General features: G+C 47.0%; 1 protein-coding gene across 1 annotated transcript in view; it reads right to left on the bottom strand.

Moving 5' to 3' along the window:
* The window catches only part of CSMD2 (CUB and Sushi multiple domains 2), a 345,266-nt gene that overhangs the window by 105,016 nt on the left and 223,535 nt on the right, over window positions 1–16,715 (bottom strand). Inside the window, exons 15-21 of the mRNA XM_087760834.1 lie at window positions 13,518–13,844; window positions 11,066–11,260; window positions 9,413–9,551; window positions 8,492–8,679; window positions 7,899–8,087; window positions 7,566–7,682; window positions 1,376–1,591 (exon numbers count right to left, since the gene is read on the bottom strand). Of these exons, the coding sequence (XP_087616960.1) occupies window positions 1,376–1,591; window positions 7,566–7,682; window positions 7,899–8,087; window positions 8,492–8,679; window positions 9,413–9,551; window positions 11,066–11,260; window positions 13,518–13,844 (1,371 nt within the window). The remainder of the gene's footprint in view (window positions 1–1,375; window positions 1,592–7,565; window positions 7,683–7,898; window positions 8,088–8,491; window positions 8,680–9,412; window positions 9,552–11,065; window positions 11,261–13,517; window positions 13,845–16,715) is intronic.

Raw genomic sequence — 16,715 nt, 5'->3', positions numbered from 1 at the left:
CTTCAGAGGCCAGAACAAAGGTATTGGAAACCAGTTCTCTCGGTGCAGCAGGTTTAACTGCATCTATGGCAACAGCTCTGTCCGTCAAAGACGGCGAGCCCATCGGCACCGAGCTCCACAATAAAAACGGTCATTTCTCTTCTACAGCAGCAGGCTGAATCTGCAGCTGTTGCCCTCAGGACTAAAAGGTACGCTGAGATACAGAAAAGAACAGCAGCAATACGATAAGCTTTTGTCCGGTAACTGATTGTTTTACAGAACGGCTTGTCAGGGCACTCAGGCAGTAAAGATTACATTTTCTGAAACGTGTGCGCGGGCAAGCACTTCGGAAGTCATTTGTAGGACTTTGGGTTAAAGGACACAGCTCAACACCTTGCGCGCCTCAACCAGAGATTACCCACACAAAGCAGTTATTTACAAGCGTGATGACCTGTTCTGCATAGGCAAACGTGCCCTTTCTTTGAGTCTCTCTACAAGAGCACCATGCACACGCTACTCTTCATCGACAACTTCTGAAAATCTGGAATTTCATTTGAAGAAACCAGCATTTTGTATAATCACCAACAGCTGCAGCCTGCACCAGAAGCGGCTTGGTTGGGGAAGCGCAGGACTGGACTGGCTTACTGGAAATGCCCAGGGCAGAAGCTGTCTCGCACAGCCAGATCTTCACCGGCACGGCAGGGGTGAGAAGGGTTGCTGCAGTCAGCAAAATCCTGCATCCCTCGATGCCCTGTTATGTGCCCCAGGAGATCTGCTTTCATCTGTTATTACAGCAGGTCAATTAGAGGAAGCCCAGCGAGGGAAAACACTGTCGCCAGTTCCCCAGCAATGCCAGCGGGCTCACACAAACGTGGCCTGGGCTGCACGTGGCATGTGTTACATCTAGGACAGGCTGAAGCCAGCTGCAGAGGCTGGGTCACTGGATGAGCATCCAAGTGGAGCAATGAACCAGAGCAAAAAAGAGAGACCAGAAGGACAATGGGAGTGACCAGCTCTGCCTTGCTCCTTATCCAAGAAGTCCAGATTGCTCAACGTTGCCTTCCAAAAGATCCCATCTGTCCCAGCTTCCCATGTTGGAAATGGAAATGCTGTACCTACTGCAGTGATTTTCCTCTGATAAACAGAAGGCAGGCATCTGGAAGAAAAACGGATAAGCAAACCCCAAGAAAATGCAAGCTGAAGCTCCATAAACAGAGCAGAAAAGAAGACCATGTGAGGAGGGAGAAGGCAACAAACATTGACTGGGGTAATAAGAGGAGTGACTGTCAGTGAACCAAATCACGTGCACTGCATCAACAGAAAACTGTTCCCGAGATCTGCAGAAAAATGGGAAGGAAAGGGCAAGAATGAAGTCGCTGTCCACCCCTCTTCTTACCTGAGAAGGTGATGTTGAAACCCTCATAGGACATGGAGAAGTCTGAGATGAAGCGAATTTGAGCAGAGAAGTTTCCAAAGAGCCCTGCACTAAGCGGGGCAGGGAGCCGAGAGCCCGTCAGTTGCTTCAGTGGCTGAGCAAAGCTGGTATTTTCAGTGATGAGGAGGTAGTCGTGGCCATTCTCCAAGTGGAAGGTATGAAAGGTGAAGAACACACCTGCAGGGGAGGAAAAACAGAGATGGCTTCAGCCAGCAGCATTCATACGGCACCTCTTCGTCCCAGAGCCAAAGCCCCTCTGCTCTCCCTGAGACGACACCAGTATTGATTCCCTGTTTCCCAGTAAAGAGCAGCCCAACTGAGAAGAAAAAGCGCATTGAAAATAAAGGAAATAGATGAAAAAAGTAAAACAAGGATACGGTACGAGGCCCAGAACAGAGAAAGGCGGTTAAAATCTTCGATCCCTGTGCCTTTGTAACACAGGAACAGAGACAACACGGGCTCGCTCGAGGGATGCTCGAGCAGCAGAAAGGACAGGGCCTGGCAGCTTAGAGGAGTATTTTATTTTAAAAGTGTTGACCTTTAGATGCGTAGCAAGAACAGCAAAAGCTGTAGTTGTGAGGACTTGAAAACAGCAAAACCAAGTTATGTTCTGGAAAGAATTCATACCTAGAAAAATAGGACTTAAGCCAAGTATCAAGGTCAGAGAGGCTTTTCCAGAAGATAAAGTATGCCAGCAGTGTGACTGCAGAGACTCCGTACGCTTTCCTTTGACAGGACTGAATGCTGGTCCCCGGAGGTTGGAGGACAACAGGAGAGATCACGCATGGACAAACCTGTCTCCTCAGCCATACGTGGCTCGTATGCCGCCCACGTCCACCTCCCAAGCGCGCGCTCTGTCGTGCGGCCACGCTCCCTCCCAGCGGCACCGCGGTGTGGCCAGCAGCACCCCAGCACCTTGCTGCAGGGCCCAGCCGAGCCCTGTCCTGCTGGGAGGGGGCTGCTGCTGTCCCTCCCCTGCCTGTGACCCACTCCCCGGACTTGCTGTCCCCTCCAAGGCACGTGGCGGGGAGCGCGTGGGCAGCCATTGCGGATTTTGGCAGGGCACGCAGAGTCGGGGTGGTTAGCCCAGGTCTTGCCAGCTGTAGCAGATCTTAGAAGCTAAGAGAAACCTACACTTTTATCCATGTTATACTGACAAAAATAAAAACCACAACAGATCCAGCTACAGAAAGACCAGGCAAACACAGGAAAACTATTTTGTCTCTTCTTCCAAATTCAGTTTTAACAATTTGAAACATCTCGGTGAGAAGGCTGCGACCTTGCTGCATTTGTAAATGAACACGGAAGGAGTAATGGATTAGTTAAAGTACCCTTTGCACCTACAGACACAAAATAGTAAATACTTCAGGCTTTTGCAAAAGCCTCCAGCTAGGTGATTTTTCATGCTGGAATTCAAACACAATTAGAAACATTCTCTGGAAAATAAGTCCATCTTTGAAAAACAAAAAATGGCAGCAACGGCTTTCAGAGAGCAAAGCCAGGCAGGATCTCATATCAGAAACCCTGTCACGCTACTGTCACACGAAGTTAGCAAGCTAAAGCGATGCCTAGCAATAAAAAAGCCTCTTTGCATTTATATGGCTTCTTTCATCCGAAGATCTTTGCGCACTTTCTGAGCACCACGGGGCAGGCTCCCGAGCCCCCGCTCACGCTGCATTGGGCTTTACACTCCTCACAACCCCACTGAACTTGACAGCGCTATTTGCAGAGAAACAGGCTCCTCCACGCAAACACAAGTGCTGTAATCTGGCCTTCATTAGTCACGGTTAGATCCCTACCTCCTGGCACGCACCAGGAGCGCCCAGTGGCACGACCAAGTGACTTCATTTAAGCCAATGATTAACAGCACAGAGACTGCCAGCCTGGCGAGACCCAAGGGCTGTCTTGCTCTGAGTCCCATCTCTGCCAAAGTACAGCATCAGCTGATTCAAAAGCAAGCACAGGAAAACTGTAAATAAGGATCAGAGGAATAATCTCCTCCTTGCTCCCCATTCCCCATTAATTTCTGGAAATCAGGATGAGACCAACCTAGAGATTGATTAAAGCTCTGGAGCATGAGATTTAATATCCATCCCAACAGCTTTTTCTCAGCATCAAATGGTAAGTCCGAATAGTCCATTTATCCCTATGTCTATCCAATTTCTTTTTGAAGGTTTACTGCTCACATGCAAGCAGTTTCCTTCCAAGAAATGAAGGACAGAGAGGTTGGTAACCAATACAAAGCCCTTCCCACAGAAATCACTGGATTGGGAAGAAGCAGGGCTCACAGGGTCATCTCAGCTGCCCTGTTCTCTCCCCATCTTCATCCCTGCCACACAGCTCATTGCGCCTTGCCAACCTTTGCTGGCCCAGGCAGCAGTATTTGTGCGACTCACTGCTTAGTGATGATCGAAAGGGGACTCGACTTTGACAATTCCTTCCTTATATCCAGGTAAATATTATATGGAGCCTGGCAGAAAACGTTCAGTTCTACTGTTCCCCCTGAGAACTCCACAAAAGTAGGAAATGTCTAGCAGTTTCCAAATGTTTATTATTCTTACCAGCAGAATAGTCAATTGAAAACAGATATGACCTGTTTTGGCCCAAAAACTTGGTGAGAGGCAGTAAATACAAAATGTCTTAAGTTTTCCCTGTTTATCAACTGACAGCAAATTTATACCCTTGCCTTTACAAACCCCAATCTAAGGACCAGAAATAATATCACTCCACCGAGATCAACACACCACCAGAGAAACAAAAGCACAACGCAGTCCCCAGAACGGGGAGGACAGCCCCTGACTCCAGGGCTTTTAAGACAACAACTCCAATCGCAGAGCACGAGGCCTCTCCAGCAGCAGAGCCAGTTAAGGGCTGCGCAACTGTAACCACAAGGGCTAATTACAAACTCATTTTAAAGGATTTGTGACTCTGATTAAACCTTTGCTTTGGTCTGAAATTTATTGTGGCACAAAATGTCTCTGCAAATGCAGGTTGTTTTTTTTTTTTTTTTCCATTCTCTGTAAAAGAAACAGCAAAACAAATTATAGGGAAAAGAAATCACTTTGAAGTTCTCAGATTAAAAATAATAGTCTCTCTTTAAGCATTTAAATACCTTTAAAATTAAGCTGCTTTTAAACTCAAATTGTACAGCTCGTGAGCCCACAAAGTAAATCAGTGTCTGCAGTCACATAAAAATAACTATTGTAACAACCAACTTCTTTCAATTAGGGGACTCGTGTGCTGGCCACGTGTGAGATGCTCATAAAGATCCGGGAGTGAATTGCTTTTACAATGCAGATCGTCCCTGCTCGGTCACGGCTTGGCAGGGAACGGGCCGGTGGACTGGGAGGCACAAGCCCGAACTCTCTTCTGTTTCAGGGGAACTGAAAGCCTCCGCCGGCCTGGGACAGCAGCAACGCTGCGAGCCCAAGCAGTAAGGCGTTAGTAGAAGCAGGTGTGGGAAACGTAAAACCAGAACAAGAAAAATCAGGTATGATCAGGCAAACACTTAAGTCATGTAAATATATCCCCTGCTTGCAGCAGAACTCTTACAGCTTCTGGGTTTAGCAAGCGCCAAATTTACCCCGCGATCACTGATGCACCCAGTGGCCTCCAGGAACAGGGAGCCGAAAGCAAGGACAAAGCACAGCCAGAAGACTCTGCGCTGCGAGCGCACTGCTGATGAAGTCAGCGGGAACGGGGTTCAGTTACGGCTTTTTTTAAAGCCTGTTCTGTTCTCTAGGGACTAAATTCATTCCATTTCAGCGGCTACTGCTCTGACTCAGGATCACACTGTTCCCCTGCTCTTTACTGAAGAATGAGAAGAAACGTTGCGGGAATGCTGAAAGGAGCTGGGAGAAGCTTGTTGCAATGCATTACACAGCAGTTTAACACAGTGACAGCTGGGAAAGTAGATCGCTAAGAAAGACAGAATATTGTTGCAAGAAGAAGGACGCGTACCTATGTGCATGTATGTGTATGCGCACTCCCACCAACACAGCCCAGCATTTAACATCGTCCACAAAATATCAGAGAGAGGACATCTATCTTTGTCTCCTCCTTTCACTACGATGGTAAATAAACCACTCGCCTGAACTACAGGGACAGGGAAGGAGAGGTTTTTCTGACATGTAACTTGGCTGCGTGCCAGCTTATTATAACTGTACAACGTCCTCTATCTATCCTCTCCTCTCCCCCTAACCTCTAACTGGATTTGGAGATTCCTGCATCCCAGCAGCTGCCCGGGTGAAGCTTTCCTAGCCCAGAAAGCTCCACAAACGCAAGAGGGGCGATTCTGCCTGGGGGCGAAGCCCGGCCGCGGCAGCCGCCCTGCAGAAGGGCACCTGCGCAAGGCGGGGGACCCCAGCCCATGCCGCAGTTTATTTCTGACGAGCTCCTGGAGAACAACCTTGAAGGAAGGATACCAGCAGTGGGCAAGGAGAAGGATGAAAATACCAAACAAAACACAGTATGAACATGCCCCTTTCATTGGTACAGAGGAGTCTCTTAGTTTAAACACTCCTTTTCTCAGGATCTTATCCTCACCTTTCCAGCACAACCTGATAGGTAAGAAGGGCTGAAACTCTTGTCAAAGGCCTGGAGACCTATACATTTTCACTACAACTAGCTGGATTCACAGAGCAGCTCACAGTGTGATTTTCTAATATTCATTACCTGCAGCTAATGCTAGAATTTCCAAAGAAACTCATAGGCTTCAAACCACAAAAGCCAGGACCAGTTTTCCAGAGAGCTCAATATCCAGCTTCTCCTAGTGTGACAAACATGGTCCGGTTCAAGATGGTCAGATCCAGGGCTGAATTCTTTGGATGATCCAGAACTGCATCCCACTGAACTGCTGCAAGCAATGTGCTGTTTCCTGTACTGCTGAACTGGCCAAGGCAGGGCCTTTTACAGGACAGGGGACAAACAGCCCCTAGACTTGTGCAGACGTACCTCCACTATTTGAAAATGCACCATGTATTTTCAAGCCTTGCTTAGCTTGGTCAGAAGACTTTCTTCTGATGTTGGCATAAAAGCGCGCAGGCCATCAGAGTTGCACTTTGTCATATGAAAGAGAGTCAGTTTGCTGTGCTGTGCTTAGCTTAGCTCCAGGATAATGCAGTGTCTCATCGGAGAGCCGAATCCAAGGCAGAGTGGATTAATGAAGAGTGGATTGCTGCTACTCAACAGAATACTTTTCACAGCATGGGATGGTTCCCCTTAATGCACTGTGCTGTTCATTGACAAGTTTATTTGCTGTAATACAAATGGTATTTGCAAAACCGGCTCATGATAGCTCCCGTTGTGCTGATATCTGGTACGATGAGACAGTTATACAAGAGTGCATAAAGTTACATAAAGGGTTTATACCCTTTGTGCTTATGCCAGGCACATACTGCCTGGATCAGGAGAAACTGCCTCCCATCCTTGTACATAAAACTCGCTCTCTAATCGTCAATAATACATTTTCTTGAAATTTTCCTCCAAGACAAAAGATTGGCCTGTGCTGCACAGGAGATTGGACTAAATAGATCTGCACTTTGCCTCTATGCTGGCAATACTCCTAGCTAGCAGGGAAATGAGAGTTGCAGAACTAGGACAGAGCTGGGAACTGCGAGCCTGAGTTCTGTCCTGTGTCTGGAAATGATTTACTACCACCTCTCCATATGTAAAAAGTTACACAGATAGTGATCCAGCACTGCGAAGAAAAATAAGGCTGAAAGTACTACCGAGTAACAAGTATTACTGCAGTGGTGTCAGTGGCAGCTTGCCCTCGCTCCATGTGACATTACTAGCAATACCAGGTATCCAAAGACCAGCTAACTTTCCAAAGGATACTGCCACAAAGGTCTGAAACCGAAGATAACACCTGGTGCAGGCTCTCAGATCTGGGGGTTTGATATGGGACCATCTTTCCCTCTTAATCCTCTCACCTTAAAGGGATTAAGAAATGTGACACCAAAACCCTCTGCATCTTGTCCATAGATGACATTTGAGTGGTGGCAAGAATGGCAACGGGCCAAGCACATGGGTACCCACCATCACCGCCTCGGAGACAAACTCTTGGTTTACGCAGGGAGCACTTGCCTCCCCCACTGACCACCATCCTCCAGTCCATCTCTAAAACCACTCTAAGCTAAAGGTTTCTCACCTTTTCCATGTGATGTCTCTATTGTCCATGTGCAGTTCAAGTTATTGGGATAAAAATCAGGGAAGCCCGGGGATAAGATGGTACCACTGGAACCACGAATGTAACCTCCACATAGAGCTAAAAAAAAGAGAGAGCATTAAAGAATTCAAAACCCGTCATCAGCTGGAAGAATATCAGTTCTTCTGAGTGTCAAAGCAAAGCCCAACCCATCAAAATCAAACAAAACACACAGATCAAACGTCATGGCAAACTTCACAATTGCTGCTTTGCTTTTGCAGATCTGCAATGAAGCGTTTGCCACCTCCTGCAGATGTTATCTTCTGCGCTCCTTACCCTCACAGCTGGGCAGCGGCCGGCTCCACTGGAAGTTCGGCTCGCACTCCAGGGCTTCGCTGTCACTCAGGGTGTAGCCTGAATCACAGCTGAACGTCACCAGTGCTCCCACGTAGAAATCATTCCCATGACGCTGGCCATTTACTGGGATCCCCGGATCCAGGCAGTGGTCTGACTGGAGCTTCACAGCTGTGGCAAACAAAACCACTTGTGTCAGACCACTCAGTGGCTGCAGAGCCTGCTGCAAGGGGCAGTGATGAGCCTCGGGGAAAGTTCAGCTCTTCTATGAGCTCATTCCAAGTCCTACTGATTATCCCCAAAGTAAGAGGACAAAGCAGACAGAGGAACTGAACTCTGCCTCCTAAAATCAATAATATTCTGTAGATGCTAAAACTAGAAGTTTTTTTTAACTCTGAACAACCAAGATGGTCAAAAAGCAGAAGCTGCTGCTTCACTTGCAGTAGCTTCACATTCTCCAGTCACTGTAAGGGTGCTAACTGCCTGGCAAAGGGGAGAAGCGAGTCCAATGGGCCTCTGATTGAGTCCATTGTGCTGCTGGAGAGCGCGTAATTACATGAATAATTTGCACTTACTTTCATATCGGATCTGAAAGCCTATGTCAGAGTGGCTTTTGTCAGTGGTGAAGAGGAGGTAGAGGTAGTTGCTGGTGCTGATGAGGAACTGGGGCACCTGAGTCCCATCATAGACACCTATCAACGGCGAAGAATAGGAACGTCCATCTCGCACTTCCAGGGTGTCATAATTCACCTCTGTCTTAAATCTGAAAGGGATACAGGAACGTCTGTGAAAAACCAGCATGGCTAATTTTGCTTTATTGCAATCCTGGATGTGCTCTAATGACTAGAAGGCAGCAGAGGCCGTGAGGAAATATGTGGGTCTGTTTCTACTGCCTGACCTTCAGCTGGCTGAGAACACGTCCTTCCCTTCCTACGCGTTTTGGTTTCTTTCTGATCCTTCGCCCACTTCATCTGCTGACACCAAACAGTCTTTGCAGCAACAAGCATCTTATGCCGCATGAACCATCACTTCTCAGACTTGCAGACCCAGGTTCAAGAAAGCGTAGCCCTTCTCAAACAGTGAAATCCAGGGCAAGTCAAGAGACTCTGCACGCCTGAGTCAGGGCACAATTCTCACTGCTGCTCCTCCCCGGCAGGCTGAGCACGTGGGAGCTCAGCCTCCAAAAACGTGTCCTACGTGTGTCTAAAATAGCACTGCAAATTAGCAGGAGTTAGTCAAAACAAGAGGGGAAAAATCACCATTTTCCACCTTTTCTTCTTGAATGTTAGGTGAATTTTAATGCCTTGTCAGGAGTTAATTTTAAAAAAAAAAAAAAAAAAAAAAAAAAAAAGAGAGAGAGAAAGAGAACACTCGCTGCCAAACACAGCGCTGAGCAGTTTGTTCCCTTTTCCTCCGGGGACGGCTACAACTCAGCACTGCTGGGACCACCCAAAACAACCGTGAAGAGGAAACTTTTGCGAAGGCTGGGGGAGCACCTGTCAAACGTGATCTTGATGGGGTAGCCCGGCTGGGCCTCTATGACCCACGCGCAGCTCAGGGAGTCCTTGTAGAAGCCAGGCCAGCCAGGGGACAGGATGGTTCCGCTGGGCGACGTCAAGTGGCCCCCGCATGGCGCTGGGGACAAGGAAAATGACACAATTCAGGTGAAAAGCATCATGGAAGCTGTGGCACGATCGGATGTACAGTATCGTCCTGCCATGCAGTAGCTTTCATACATGATTGTTCCTCACATGTTAAAAATAATCAGAACCAGATGAAATAACACTAGCTGGTAAGGAATTGCATCTTCAGCTTCAACTGAAGACGTAGCAGCCTGCTACTGTACCTGTGGGAGTCAGTAGCCTGACCTTGTGCAGCGGCTCTAAGGGGACAGGGTACAATAGTAATTATTAGATATAAAACCAGAGAAAACTGCAAGGTCAGTTTGCATTTCAGTAGCTGCAGGTGCCAGAAAATCTTTCATATCTGTGGTAATTGAGTCATGTCTTTTCTACCGCAAGGGACATCACACGACTATGGCATTTATTCCACATTGTGGTCCCTTGTGCTATCAGCAGAAGCAGAAGGCATATTATTATCTTTTCTGGAAAAAGGACACCAGATCTGATGGACCAGAGGTACAAAATCCTATAGCCCTAAATAACTGCAATGTATTATCCTCTAAAAAAATCAAACGGGACAGAAAAGTGTGTCTGTTCCTGGGAGTCTGTGTTGCCCGTGCTCAGCACTTGGCAGGGTTCATCATCAGGTGTTTCTTCATGTCCTGCTGAGTTAAGTCACTGGTGCTGGTCACGCACGTCTCGCACGGCAGCGTGACCATGGTACTGCCAGCTGAGTCCTTGTGGACCAAGGGGACCCTGCTCCTCCAGAGCAGCTGCTGAAGCACCAACCCAGGGCCAACCGTGGCACGAGCTTTGCGCAAGGGCGACAAAATGTCACACTTGGTATGGCCTCAAATACCTACGTAAGTCTGGGCCTAAAACCTTCACTGCTCATCTGAAGGACGCCAGATAAAAGTCAATTGATTTCAACCAGATCCTAACTAATTATTTTTGAACAAGAGGCTCCTTTCTGCCCCAAAGCTACGTAATTTCCCATCAGGACTTCTACCCCCTTTCAACTCTTTTTTTAGGTCTCTTTCTTTCCCATTGATTTTTTACTTCTAGTCACCAGTAAATCAAAGCCTTTTATTACTGTGATTAGAAAAACACCTGTGGTAACAAGAACTGAGCTAATAAAAATAATCCCCATCATTCATTTCACAAAACATTAGAAAACAGACTGAGTTCAGTGCTGGGTGATTACTGGACTGGCACTTCCTCCTAAGCAAACTCCTCTGTGCAGACAACACCTTCCAGAGCTATGTAAAACCATGGCCATAACTGAGAAGCTGAGGGTTAGAACTGAAGTCCAATAGTCCTTCAGCTCTCAACAACAAATGCCTCTGCCCGTATGATGGCAAAAGGCCTCCCACGAGGTCTGCACTGCATACCTTCGCTATGGGTTACCTGACCGGGACCCTGACAGACAGGGCCATTCCCCTTTTCCCTGGAAGGCTGCAAACACCAGGGGATGATTCTCCCTCCAGGGAGCACGCCCAGACTAGTAGGAAAGATGGTAAAATTTACCTTCACATCTGAGCACCGCATTGTTCCAGACCACGTTTCCTTCCTTCAAGATGCAGGTGATGGTTTCTGAGCCATGGGTCCTAATGAAGCCCTCATCACAAAGGAAGGACACGGAGCTGCCAAGCTGGAGGCTGTCACCAAATCGCTTTCCGTTCACAGGCACGCCAGGGTCAGGGCATTCGTTATGCCTAAACGCTAAGAGGGAAAGATAAGAGAATAGTGAGCAACTTGTTTCCCCCACCTCTGTCCAATTCAAAAATAAGTATGTTGGACCACAAGCTTAGAAATTAAACAATAGTTTCATGTCCTTCCTATGGAGACAATAGCACTTGATCTTGCCCCTGGACAGCGGACTCTCTTCACAGGGAAGACCAAATAGCACAGACTTGAATTTGGCCCACTATCATCCCAGCAAAGCTACTGCGTTCTGCGCAGACGAGTCAGCCTGGGGCAGAAATCGTGTCACCACCTCTTCCCTGCACTGCGAGGACACCCAAGTGTGCGTTCCCACAGTTCAACTTTTCATCTAGTTGAAGTGCCTCACACTTCTCTGTTCCCTGTCCCTACTACAAGTGTTCGTTTGCAACCTGAGAGAGGAATGATGAGATTAAAACCATTTGCATCCAAGAGGTGCTGAGATACAGGGGCCAGAAAAGAGCCTGCAGAACCAAATTATCTTCCTAGCGATCTTTCAGATATAAAAATGCACAAATAACTCAAAACAGAGAAAGATTTTTAAAAACTCTAAAAAGACCACAGTGCGCGCATCTGCACAGAGGGGACGTAAGTTAACCGTTAATGAGGAAAAAAAAGCAAGCTTTAAGGCCCTGTGGTTAAAAGTAAGGGTCCCCTCAGCACGTTCTGTGATTGACTCCCACATAGTCCCCGACCTTACTTGCCATCGTTGCTAGGATAAAATGAAGGACACACAGCAATTACCTTTCCAGGTGCTGCAAAGTTGCATGTGGAATCGCACAGACCCATAGCTCTGTTTAAAGGCCTGCCCTTTTCCAGGAGTTAAAAACTAGGCCAGCCAACCAACACGAAAGTAAGTCTATAGCCTTAATTCCCCATTAAGTGCATAATTATGTACTATATCTCCATATGCTGGGAGGTGGTCTTCAGAGATGAGCAGCATATGAAAGATTAAAGCCTGCAGATTAATTACACACACATGCTTTTAGTATCTTTAATGCACTTGATCAAATTCAGATGAGTTCTGGATTTCCTACAGAGCATCGTTACTCTCATAATATCTTGTTATATACACTGCTAAAGGGGAAAACACAGGCTGAATCTGTTCCTTGTGCTCTTCTATCTGTCCCTTGTAGCAATATGTTGTCTCCTCTCTCATACCTAAACTGAAGGAAAGGACGGTAAGGCATCTGAGAAAGACTCAGGAGCTCCCCTTTGGTAGTTCAAGCAGTCAGAACAGATTAACTCATGTACTTGAGTCATTTACAACAATAAAACATTTGGCTTAAAAACGTCTTCGTACAGGGGAGAGCTGCAGCTCCCAACACGGGTAGGTGATGTATCGGGGATGCATACTGGAGGGCACCACCAGCGCTTCTGGACGAGGCGTCTCCCTTACTTGCAGGATCTAGGACTCAATCCTGGGTATGCGATACTACCGTGCACAAGCTACTTCATCTGATGAGCCTTCAGCCTGCTGTAGTGTGGCAAATGATTCCTTAAGACCTCAGATTTTTTTTTTTAAATAGAGAATTTGCAATCATAGCTAGAAAGGCTATTAATTTAGCTGTGCCACTAAAGACTATTATAACAAAGTAATTTATCAGTTCTGCTGAATAGGTTTAATAACGCTCTTTAGAAAATTATAGGACAATATGAGGATAAAATTACCATAGCGTTCATTTGAGATTTGAAGACTGGACTCACGTGAAGCCAAATATATCTGTGGAAGTTTCAATGCTCTATATAATAAGACATTACTACGTGTTTTTCTTCATCTTCAGTCTTACATACTTTTAGGTGTCAGCAAACGATGTCAGCATTGACTGATGAACACAACCATCAGAGATCTAATAAGTCCTCTTGATCTGCATCAAGCTGTCCACAAAGCACTGTCCCCCCTCCGTGAGCAGGACGGAGGCACAGAGGGAGAGCAGAAAGCCCACCTCACACAGCAAGCTGCGGGCTGATGGCAGAACAGAAACCCTGGCTGCTCCACGGACAGACAATCCAGGGCCAAACTGTTTCTTCCACCACGGGACAACACTTAAACTTCACAGCCAGAACGAACTTGCGCAATCAGCTCTAAGCTTGACACCAGTCCTCAATTACCCAGCCGCAAATCTGAAGTAATCCCCAATTTTCAGACTGACTCCGGATTTACGATGGTTTTGGTGAGATCAAACGCTGGCCCATTAGTCCCCAACAAGAATTTACAGCTTGAAATGAAAACCAGAAGGAAGGATCAGGCACTTACTGGTGAAGGTTATGTTGAAGCCTCTCTTCTCCATGGAGTGGTCGGTCTGGAACTCCAGCCTGGCTACGTGACCGCTGCTGGTCAGAGAGGAGGGGATCTGGTTTCCTGAGAAGGTCCCCAGCACCGGAGATTCAGCAGTCCCACCATCCTTCACAGCTAGGAAATCAAACTGAGGCTCCACATCAAAATCATTGAAAGCCAAGTGAATTCGGCTCTCGGGTTTAGCTATAATTAACCAAACACAGTGCAAGCTGCTTCCGTATTCTTCAGGGTAATTTGGTGACAGCACGATCCCAGATGGGGTGGTGAAGTTGAAAAAGCAGGAAACTGCAATAAGAAATCACCATCAATCAGGCAGCACGGTGCTCCTACAAGCTGCTCTGTCGTGTTTCCCCCTCCCCCTTATCCCTTGAGCTGGGCGATTCCTGCAAATTCCCAATTGCTTTGCTTCTCAGAAATGATTAAAGAAAGGAAAGGCTCAGTGCTCCATTCACTGCTAGATGTCAGTGATTTATTTGCATGGGGAAGAAGTGACTTCAAAGTACTCTCCAAGTCCTGGTTTTGGTTGATTTTCAATTTTCCAGCCTAGCACAGTACTGACTCTTTTTATAATAGCACGCTTCCATACATTTGCGTAGGCTTTGTGCCACGCACAGTGGAGCACGGGTTTCTTTCACTGCAGGAAGAAAATGTCCCTCAGCCAGGTGGGGATTTGGGATTTTGCAGGTGAGTTCTCCTGCACATCCCCGAGAGGAAGCCTACACAAGAATCAAACGCGTGACTACAGCTAATGCAAAATAAAGTTAGCATTAAATGAGCTAAGACTTTGTAGCAACGTCTTCTGTTGTGGCCACAACTCAGCACAACCGGCAAAACGTGAAGTAAGGAATCAGCTCAGCTGTTGCCCCGTGCAGACCCCCAGGCTCCTCTGCTGCTCTCTGTACCCACGCTTTTTAGCCTGACGCGTGGTGCAGACTTCTCAGGATTTGCTTAAAAATCTGCACTTTTAGTTTGCCTTTGTTTGCTAACTGCAATTTTCACCCACGCTCCTCAACAGATGTAACTGTGCCCGGGCCATCCCGCTGCATTCAGAAAAACTCCTCGCATCCAGGCCATCCTCATCCTGTATTAAATATTTGTGCGACGCAGCAATAAATTGTCAACTCTTTTAAGAAGGAGCTGCAAGTCAATTTGCCTTTGTTTATCTCCTTAGGCAGCTGTTTACAGCTGTGCCAAACAAGCACTGAAAAATGAAGGCTGCTGTTTGGTTTTGGTAGTCACTTGGCTGCGCTGGGCAAGGAGGAGCCCGGGAACCTCCCCGAGCTTCCCCCAGGTGCCAGGGGCTTGGGCCAACTCAAAGCAAGCACCGGAGGCTGCATCCCGCAGCCCGGGGTAGGGGCAGCTCCCCTTCCCATTACAAATAAATCACTGACTTCTGCTGGGCTACCACATTACCAAAAAGAGGCATCAAACTAGACTGCCATTCCCATGAAAATAATTAAAATCAGTCTTCAAATGAAGTTGAGGGGAAGAGTGCATATGAAAAAAAATCTTTAGCTCTCAAGGGTTTTCAATATATACTGTATTTCAGCTGACAAGGTCCATTAATTTGAAAAAGCAAGGCTGCCTTTTAAGCGGTACCTACCCAGTGGTTTTGGTATTTTATGTATGTATGCTTTACTCATCTTTTTCCCCACCACGACCCTTGGTAAAAATCCATTACTTGGAGCATACATCTCACTCATTCCTGGCAAAAAGACATCGCACAGAGGAGGAGACTGGTTTTAGTTTGGCATTTAAGCAATTATTTGGTTCAATGCTCACCCTCCCTCTGTTATTTTCCCTCGGTCTTCCTTCAACTCTTAATGGTTTCGGATCAAATAAGATGGACGTTACCATGACGTTATCGAGGCTAAGAGCTACACCATCTATTTCCTGCTCTCAGCAACAAAGAGAACAGATTAAAGAGAAAACAAACTGCAAAATATCCTCAGGATTCTGGCTCTTTACTAGCTGCTGAAATATCGAGGGATTCTGTCAAATATTTCTGTCAGCATAAGCTTGGTATAATCTGCCTAGGAATAGTTATTGAAAAGAAATGCATTCACACACAAAGAAACATCTTAGCAGTAGGAACCCCCCACAGGAGCTAGGTATCTCCTATAAATTTTTAAACCCAAAATGGTAAATTAGCATTCATGCAGGACCGACAGTATCACACAGCCAGCAAGAGAGAGGTACAGTTGCTAGCGCAGCTATTATGGCAGAGCGCTGGTGGCTCATTTCAGGAAATAACAGCAACAAAGAACTTGCTGACAAAAGAAAGAAAAGCAGAGTGAGGGAAGAATATAAAATTAACCTTTGCTAGATAAAACAAAATGACAGATGAAAAAGTAGCAGATAAAAAACCCCAAAAGTCTCTGCTGCAGGGAAGTCAATGACAATTTTGATTTTCCATAAAACAACAAGCGTAGGAGACAGCCACGTTGCAGGCTGGAGGACAAAGGCCGCTGTCCCGAGCCCGCGGCAGGGCAGCACCGCAGAGCCCTCCTCGGTGCAGCGGGGAGCTCGGCTTCGTCTCCCCGCGGGTCACCGTCCCTGCGGCACGGCCAGCCCAGGGAGCAACAACCGAGCCCGAGGGTTCATTAACATGGTGTCTGTGATACGAAGATTTTCTTTATCTTTTTAAGCAGGAGAGGCTTATCTTCAGCGCGAAAGGGGGTTTTTGATCTGGGGCTGCGCTGGACAGAGCTGGCACAGGGATCCACATCAGCCTCCCTGCTTTCTCAGAAGCGCTTTGCTGAACACTCGGATAAAAGCAGAAGCTGTTTAACAACGCGCCACAGACAGCGAAATGTGCTATCAGAACGAAGATGATCGTACCCAAGAAAGGTGGAAGACAGCTGAGCGCTACCTGTCTCACGCCGTTTTGTGCATCCGAGACAGTCAGGAACAAAGTGCCCCCGAGGAGCGAGCAGTCACTTGAAGCATGACAGACAGACAGAGGTCAGCCCTGCTACCTGCAGCCTGTCCGTCAGGATCACCGAGTCGGGAATATCCGTGACTGAGGCCTTAAGCTAAGAGACTAAAATTAGTATTTATTATGGTTGTTCTTAAATGTTATGAGAGGATGTTTCATTATGTGCATAGCATAGGTCCAAATTTATAAGCCTATGCTGATCTTTGTCAATAATTATT

The sequence above is a fragment of the Nipponia nippon genome, unplaced genomic scaffold (genome assembly GCF_047370975.1).
Source record: "Nipponia nippon isolate SJK-2023a ecotype South Korea unplaced genomic scaffold, ASM4737097v1 scaffold_23, whole genome shotgun sequence".
NCBI classification, from domain to species: domain Eukaryota; kingdom Metazoa; phylum Chordata; class Aves; order Pelecaniformes; family Threskiornithidae; genus Nipponia; species Nipponia nippon.
Note: the sequence above shows the minus strand (reverse complement) of the source record. Positions and strands in the feature narration are given on the sequence as shown.